Source organism: Centruroides sculpturatus, unplaced genomic scaffold (assembly GCF_000671375.1).
Source record: "Centruroides sculpturatus isolate CEXI.00-Female unplaced genomic scaffold, Cexi_2.0 scaffold426, whole genome shotgun sequence".
NCBI lineage: Eukaryota > Metazoa > Arthropoda > Arachnida > Scorpiones > Buthidae > Centruroides > Centruroides sculpturatus.
Window position 1 is genome coordinate 582245 of NW_019384749.1, and position 9287 is coordinate 591531.

At 30.4% G+C, this 9287-nt stretch overlaps 2 protein-coding genes across 2 annotated transcripts in view; both read right to left on the minus strand.

Annotated features, from left to right (window-relative positions):
- Nucleotides 1-9287, minus strand: part of LOC111628530 (1-phosphatidylinositol 4,5-bisphosphate phosphodiesterase delta-4-like) — a 53832-nt gene that overhangs the window by 24850 nt on the left and 19695 nt on the right. Inside the window, exon 9 of the mRNA XM_023372341.1 lies at nucleotides 7312-7432. Within this exon, the coding sequence (XP_023228109.1) occupies nucleotides 7312-7432 (121 nt within the window). The remainder of the gene's footprint in view (nucleotides 1-7311; nucleotides 7433-9287) is intronic.
- Nucleotides 2045-6242, minus strand: LOC111628531 (1-phosphatidylinositol 4,5-bisphosphate phosphodiesterase delta-4-like). The gene is made up of 3 exons (XM_023372342.1): nucleotides 6018-6242; nucleotides 5803-5920; nucleotides 2045-2720 (listed from the first exon to the last, which is right to left on the minus strand). The coding sequence occupies exons 1-3, from the start codon at nucleotides 6106-6108 to the stop codon at nucleotides 2627-2629; spliced, it is 303 nt and encodes a 100-aa protein (XP_023228110.1). The 5' UTR covers nucleotides 6109-6242; the 3' UTR covers nucleotides 2045-2626.

The following is a 9287-nucleotide window of genomic DNA, read 5'->3' on the forward strand; positions in this document are numbered from 1 at the left end:
ATAAGGCGGGTGTGTACAAGATTCCCTACGAGAACCAGCTTTTAGGAATTAAGAAAGAATATGTAGGGGTTACAACTAGGAACCTAGGTTTAAGGATCAAAGAACACAAATATGATATCAGAAAAGGTTCTAATGCGACAGTTTTGGCCCAGATGGCGCAGGCAGAAGGTTCATTGATACATTGGGATAAAGCCGAAATCCTGAAACAGATACACTCGCCGGCATTGGCAAGAACAGCTGAAAAGATAGAAATCTATAGAAGCAAACTTGAAGAAAAATGTATTAACGCAAGAGATGCGGAGGGTCTTCCTTCCGCTTGGAAGTTTGCGGTTAAAAGCTTAAAAAAAGCGCAGGAAATTTAGTATGAAATAATAAGCTCTATATAGTTAGGCAGACGATATTATTATTTAGTAATGATATTATGTTATTTATTTTGAATATTTGTATTATTTACAAGTATTATTTATTTTTATGTTATCGGTTTATTTGTATTTTTGAATATTTAAACGAGTAGTTCTATTTATGAAGTGTTCTATTTAGCCTGAGGATGATCCAATGAATGGATCGAAAACGTTTGTTTTAATTAAAAATAATCTCTCAGCGAAAAATAAGGTGTTGGATTACATATTTAATTGTTTTCTGCTGGGTATAGTTGTGGTTTATATTCTGGACTAACTTTATTAATTACTAAAGTATCACTAAAACATTATCAATTGTTGATTGATCATGGAAATATTATTATTATTATTATTTTTTAATCTCTCATTCTAATGTACAGCTAATGATGAAATGATACAGAATATATTTTTCAGAGTATTTTTATTAAAAAAATAATGAATTAGATAAATTGATTATATAATTACTGTGTATAGCAATAACCTTTAATTTTAAAGATTTTAAATTAAGGTTATTATAATCAAATTAGAAAAAAAAAATTTAGGTATTTAATTAGGACATTAAAAGCTAAAATTTATTTTTAGCTTTTCAGCCAAAAAATTGGAATATATGTAAATTAAAAGGGCAAACTAGCTTACAATAGTAATTTTAAATATGAAAACTCTCACTTAATCTCTTCAAACCAACTCAGAGTAAGTTCAAGTAATCAACCTACATGGAAATTTCTATCCTTGATGATTAATCAAGTCTTTTCACTACCTGTTAAACTATCTCCCAGCAAAAACAAAGGAAAAGGAAATGTTGCTTAGTTCAAACCACTGGAAGGAATGGATAAAGTTATTTCCACTTCAAGATCTCAATAATAATAATAATCAAACTTTGCTGAATCTAAGTATGAAACATCTCATTGAAACTGCAATGAACTCAGATGTGCATAATTTGAGGCATCTTGATTCACCAACTGCTAAATCTCATATATAACCTACAATATTGTAATATTGTTTATGGGGATATACAAAACAAAATTTTTGTGATATACATTATATAAAATTAATATGAAACACCACACACTCTTCTAGCAAATAATGTGTATTGAAATCAAAATTTCAGGTAATTCAGAAATCAAAATTTCAGCCTGCATCAGGCCCCAAGAGACCAAAAAATACACACATACATATAGAGGGTGTATCAGAATGACATTTTAAAAATTTGAGGGATTGTAGAGGATGAAATTTTGAACATTATGATATAAGGAACCCATAGCCGGAAATATGATATAAAGTTTCTATAGCATTAGGAAGTGCTTGACTGCCCTTCACTTTGGTAGCTACCCTTCCGTCCATAGACGTCATGTTATTGTTCTTGACTTCTTCCTCTGGGGTTATGTAAAGTCCCTTGTGTAGGCAACACCTGTAGGAACAGTTCATGAGCTTACAGAGCACATCTTTACAGCATTTAATACCATCAGAGGGGAACATGGCATCTTACAGAGTGTCGGACAAAACATGGTTCATCGTTGCACATTATGTAACGAAGTTGGTGGTCGTCACATTGAACATTTACTCTAAAATAGTGCAGCCACTGATTCGATGTACAGTTTGACAGTACTCTACTGTTTTGTCAATAAAACTTGTCATAAATACTGTATTCTGCTGTTTCATTCAGCGTACCGACTGCAAAGTGCTGTAGAAACTTTCTATTACATTTCCGGCTATGGATTCCTTATATCAAAACATTCAAAATTTCATCCTCTACAATCCCCCAAATTTTTAAAACGTAACTCTTATACACCCTGTATATAGGAAGTAAAAAAAATATATATGTTATTTGCTGGAAAGTGTGTATGGTATTTCATATTGATTTGCATATTTTGCAAAGGTTCCTGCTTTGGCAACTTGTGTACAGTATATCAATTAGGTTTAATAAAAATAAATTAAATTTATAGTTTTAAAACAAAGTTGGTCTTCTATCCTTCCTTTCCAGAATGATCATGCAGCACTTATATGGGGAGGTTTTACTTTCCTACAGACATGTGACCAAGTTTATCAGTTCTCTAAAAACTGAAAGGCATTATCCTGACAAACAGGCTACCTTACCTCAATATAGGGACACTATAGTCATTTAAAAAACTATAAATAGGAAATAGGAACAATATAAAGGCTGTATCAATAACATACAATTAAAATCATTTCAAATAATAAAATATTTAAAAAATAATAATCTTTGTGAATTACGTACGTTCAACACATCTGCATCCTTGTTCCAAAGCTCTGATGTAACCTTCTACACTGCTCTCTCCAAGTAATTGATCAGCAATCAAATACCTAGAATTTTTTTTTGCTTAGTTTTTATTTAAATTTGAAGTTCAAAAAATGTAAATATAAATTCAATGATTAAGTCTATTCAATATAAAAAGCTTCAGAAATACATAAATTGGTATAATTTATAATTTGATAAAACAATTATTTTTTGAACTATTTTAATGTTTATTAAATTTAGTTTTTCTTTTAACAAAAAGTTATTTAAGTTAAGAATAATTAAAAATACAATCATTGATTGCCACTAGTTTCATAAAAAATTGGCTAATGAAATAAAAATTTTGAAATGAGTTCAAATAGTCACAAATAAAATTTGAACTCTCACTTATATTTGGAAACTTCTATGCAACTGTTACATACTCGTATATAAACCAATGGTATATTGAGACTGAAATGCCATTCTGGTACTTGGTTCAGATGTGGAATGAATCCCAAAATATTTTTGTATATACATACAAAATCTATAACTTATATATTTAGAATTATAGATACAATTAAGTAAATAAGATTGTAGCATCTGTTCATGGGCATCCACAAAAAATTTTCTAGGAGGACAAAGCTTGGAGATGAATAATTACATGAATAAATTTTTTAGTTTTTGGGGTTTTTTTTTTTCATAAGTAGGTTATAGAATATACTATTGCATCATTACAAAAGACAAATAAAGTGTTTCATGGTCAAGGTTGTAAGGCCTACTGCTCTGGGGGACTGGGATTGCATCCAGGCTGATAGAAAAAGCCAAGAAATATTTTGAGAGTGATCCATTACAGATATGTCAGGCCTTGTCCCTCACCATCTTGTCACTCCTGTGTGGGCATAACTGAATGCACAATGGGTCTGAAAAAAACCACACACTTACTACTGATAGATGTAAAGATAAATTTTCATGGAAATATAAAAAAATATAAAAAAATTTTCATGGAGTCAGGTTTTGTAAAACAATTTATACAAATGACTAAGAAGAGGGATTTTATAATGTCCTTTTGCAATTTGTAACTTCTAACTAACCCAGTCAAATTGCACAAACCCATCAAATTTTAGAATCCATGTTCCCAAACTTATTCCTTTTGCTGTATGTTTACCTTACATTCTCATCAAAACACTAACAGAGCTTGTTTGTTTTCAGTTTTAAAAAGTGAAAAAAAACCATACACAGCACAATGAAACAGACTCACTTAAATTCACTTGCTATATTGTCTATCAAAGCAAAAATTACCAAACAAATTTTAATGGAACAATAAGAATTTGTCTGTAGAAAACTCAAAACACATTTTCTGATCTGATTATGACCTGTTTAGGTTGTTCAATAATCTAAAAATGCAAGTAAAAAATTAATAAGCTAAAACTGATAGTAAGAACAATTGCTTCATTGAAAATATAATTATGGGTAATTATTGGATATATGGGGAAGGTACCCAAATTGACTTTTGTAGCTAAACATTTAAAACATCCTATATGTAGGATATACTTAGAACTTTGCTTACATTGAAAAATCAGGAGTAAAAAATAATTTAATAAAAATAGAATGAATCTTTGCATATAGAAAATTAAAATGCTTTTATAAAAGAAAAGTACACTTCATGTCAACATTTAACTTTATAACATAATTTCACTAGCGTGTTGTGGCGTTACGAATGGCGACCTTTAGCAAATAAAAGAGTTCACAAGCACTTTCGAATAGCATAAAGCTATCATCATCAGGTGAAGAATTGAATACAACTGTTTCCAACTTTGGAACACTCAAACAGCTTATGGAATTAAAAAAAAGCATGTGGATATAATATCAATTTGAATTTGAAATAGAATAAACTTCAAAAACTCTTGATCAGCCGTATGAGTATTGTAATATCCAAAAGTGTGTAGTGAACAATAATAATGTACTAGAGAAGTTGATTAGTTTACTTAAATAATGTCCATATTTGTGGGATCTCAGTAGTAGTGTTGCATCGTGTTAAGACCGAGATGTTAAAGGTTCTCCCAAATAAATAATTCTTGCTGATTGTTACACTATTTGAGTAATTTTGTTTGGGCCCAGAGTGGCTGATAATCTTGCTCAAGCACTTTTTTAGTTAATGTGGTTGACCGTCTGTTGTTTCTGATATCATCCTGTTGTTCTAGGATGCAAGAAATTAACTTTCTGGCCATGGCCCTTATGTAGCTAGCTGGTCTCTTCTACTGATAAATCATGTGTTAGTGGTATTTAAGACCCCAAAATTTCATTCAATTTAAAAATATCTCTATCATTACATAATAATCTTCGTAATGTTGGTTGTGTTGTTAACGATAATATAAAACCATTCATTCTAAAAAGGTGTACTATTTTTAGAAAAACGGGGCCTAAAAACAGAATCAAGGGATGTACTATTTTTAGCTCCTTTTTGTTATGAAGAAAAGACTGTGGAAAAAGCTTATTTTTAACACAATTTTGGAGAAAACAGAATTTAGATTGAGAATAACCAGCTTTTTGCATAGCACTACTAATGAGTTGCAATTCTTCTTCTACTAGCACTTGGTTGGAAGGTAGGAGGTAAGCTTTCCTAATAAGGAAAGTTATGGCAGAGTTCACATAGTTTATGGGTTGGAAGGCTGTTGCTGGGATAATTTGTGGTGCATTATTGTTATGATGTACAGAGAATTTTGACATTTGCTAAAGGTCACCATTCGTAACACCACAACACGCTAGTGAAATTGTCATATAAAATGCTTTTATATGATAATTTTATAATTGATATATTTTCTTGTGAATATTTATAAAATCTTATGTAAATAAATAAAGTTAATGTAGTATAAATTTTTTATTAAAATAAATTACAATTTAACTGTATTGCAAAACTGATTCATGATGATTTTAAATATACTTAACTGGATGACCAAATGGTTAAGGGGATCCCAGAATCAAATCAAGACAGGTCAAAAAATCTTAGGAATTTCTCTCATTCCAAATATATTGGGTCTTGTCCCACACCATCCAGCCATCCCATTCTGGGCTTGGCTGAACTCATAATGAGCTTATTAAAACAAACCCTCATAAATGTTTTCTACCATGTGGGCACTAACTATATATAATGTGGATTAAAAATGTACTTACGTGTTATGAGATGAAGCAATATAATAGTGACTTAATGGTTGACTCATATCTTGACAAACAAAATTGTGTTCCGGTGATAACACAGAATGTTCTTTTGATAGTAACATCTGGATAAAACCTGCATAATTCTAATTTTATAAAAAATGCTTTCATTGAAATTAAAATTAAATAATTAAAAAGTTATATTTGAAAAATTAACTTGGTCCATATCACACCTCTAACTGATAAATATCCTTCTAATTTGCTTTTGTCTGGTTCATAACGTTCGATGAGTTGTTTGCAGTCTTCCAATGATACTTTTGTCATCTGAAATAAATAACTTTTTACATAAATCTTAAGATACTACATTACTAAGTATCATTCGTATTAAGCAACTTAATGTAGTTTTTCTAAACAGTAGATTGCAGACTTCTCAAAACTTTTAGATCAGGCCAACTTTAAAATGGCTGAAGGCAAAAAATTGATGTAATTGAGGGGCCAAAATTTAGAATTTTGTAAATCATCAAGAATNAGAAGTTCCCATATAAATATAAATAAATAAAGGTCAGAAATTTCCATATTTATAATTATATAAAGAGAAGACTGTACAAGAAAAATATATGATAAATTTTGAGTCTAAATTAGCAAAGATGCAATCTTAATTTTTTGTATACATTTCATAATAATGTGAGGACCCAAACAAGGTCTGAAGGAGGCATTCAACAACTTTTTAAATGAATCACGTTTCATAACGTGAAAGAATGAAATCAAAGGTCTGAAATAAACAATGAAAGTTTTTTTTGTTACAAGATTTAAAACAATAGTTAGATTAATGTCGAGGAAAACGAGGCCGGAGAGGAGTCATATTCGGTCTCAAAGTTAACCTCTCCCGTGCCCTTCAAAGGGTTTCGAATTGTCACCATGTGATGATGAGAGACCAATGGAGGGGCAACTTCAGTTAGAAAATCCATAAAACCGCACTTTCAAGGATATAAAAAGTTCTTGGTCTTGGATTCAAAACGTTCCTTTCACAGAATTTTCATGCTCCCATCCCAACATTAGAGAAAGCAGAATCGACAGTTTGAGATTGACTTTGACGTCTAACCCAGAAGGTCGCCCAGGTGATTCCCAAGGATGACCATCCTTTCCAAATGTGCAGTGTACCCCCTGGGCTATCGCTCTCCACATCGATTCATCGGTACCTCATCGTTCATATGAACAATTGACTCTTTTTATAGTATGGACTGGTTTGCCCTTCGATAGGCATTACGCTGATTGTAAAGAGTAGCTGTAAGCATCATTCAAATGGTTTACGATGGAAACCTGTCTCAGTGAATCCTAACACTCCCACACGATGGAGTTGATTGCTTGGCTGTCGGAAAACTCCTCACCCCAATCAGCTAACCTCACAATAATAATACTCCCCCTATTCAAAAACTTACTGGACTGATGTATAAATATGATACTGAAAATGTATGAAATATTGAAAATGTACTATCAGATAATTAAAAAAAATATTTCTTTACTTACTGTGAAGCTTTAAATGCAGATTGTCTAATAGCATCCAACACATCTCTAAATAATATTCTAGTAGTAAGTGTATAACCATGATAAACAATTGGCTCATCATCAGGTCCATCCCAGCAATCAACTAATGAATAAAATTTAAAAAACAGTTTTGTAGATATTCTATGAGTAAAGATTATAAATTAAAAAGCAATTTGCTATCTAGTTGCAAGTTAAAAATATTATAAATTAAAAACAACAGTTAAGTATTTTTAACATGATAATTATCACCTTAAACTAAAGATACTCTTATTAAATATTTGTATAAATTTTCTATAATGAAAAATAATCTTAAATTTTAAATGTTTGTAATTTAGTTATCTAAGTAATATTAAGTTTCAAGCTGTACCTAAGCTAATTTAAATTATATTGTGTTTTGAATATCTAATTCAAATACCAGTAATATATACTGTATTTTTTATTATTATTATCAACTTTATATAACATATACCAGTTTAAGTAGTTGAATTCATTTTTTTAGCTACACTAACAGTGTAATAGTAATTAAAATTTTTCTTTCTGTAATCAATTGTAAACCATCAGACTTAAAAAAAATTTTGTATTTGTATTATAGTATGAAGTATAAATTAAATGTTTGTAAATGGTACAACTAAACACACTAACACCAAAGATCCAACAGGTAGTAGCAGATTAGGTTCCTTTGAGGTCTTAAAGGACCTTATAACAAAATTGTGCACAAGTTCTTTTATATTAAAAAGACAATAAAACCATCAATTTATGAGTTATGTCACTGTTCTTGCCAGAGTTCAAACCTTTGAACATTCATTGAATTTTTAGAGGCACATCTTTTTACTATGTAATTTTTGAGGCCTCTTGAGACAAGAACCTAGGCAAACATCTAAGGCACATATTGGATAATCTGCCACTGCCAGTCAGACAAATGTGTTTGTTTATTAAAGTGTTTATGCTGCTGGATCATATATATATATATAAATTTATATTTATTCACTCAAAAATTTATTTACAATAGATTAGTCTATCAACCTACATCTTGAAATCTGATATTAAATCTGATATTAAATGTAAGTCTTATACTTTAAATATGATCTAATATATAACATAAATTTAGAATTTGATTATTTTATAAATCTCAAATTCTGGACTAACTAAATATGTAATCCAACACCTTATTTTTCGCTGAGAGATTATTTTTAATTAAAACAAACGTTTTCGATCCATTCATTGGATCATCCTCAGGCTAAATAGAACACTTCATAAATAGAACTACTCGTTTAAATATTCAAAAATACAAATAAACCGATAACATAAAAATAAATAATACTTGTAAATAATACAAATATTCAAAATAAATAACATAATATCATTACTAAATAATAATATCGTCTGCCTAACTATATAGAGCTTATTATTTCATACTAAATTTCCTGCGCTTTTTTTAAGCTTTTAACCGCAAACTTCCAAGCGGAAGGAAGACCCTCCGCATCTCTTGCGTTAATACATTTTTCTTCAAGTTTGCTTCTATAGATTTCTATCTTTTCAGCTGTTCTTGCCAATGCCGGCGAGTGTATCTGTTTCAGGATTTCGGCTTTATCCCAATGTATCAATGAACCTTCTGCCTGCGCCATCTGGGCCAAAACTGTCGCATTAGAACATTTTCTGATATCATATTTGTGTTCTTTGATCCTTAAACCTAGGTTCCTAGTTGTAACCCCTACATATTCTTTCTTAATTCCTAAAAGCTGGTTCTCGTAGGGAATCTTGTACACACCCGCCTTATTTTCTTTTCTAACTACCCCTTTATCGTTTCTAAGTATTTTGTATAAATTTGGGGCTCTTTTTAAGACCATCTTTGCACCCTTCATATTTGTGATTTCTTTCATAACTCCTCCTAAATGTTTGTTGTATGTAAATTTCGTGTATTTAGAAGGACCTTGTGCCTTTTTTATATCTTTATTATC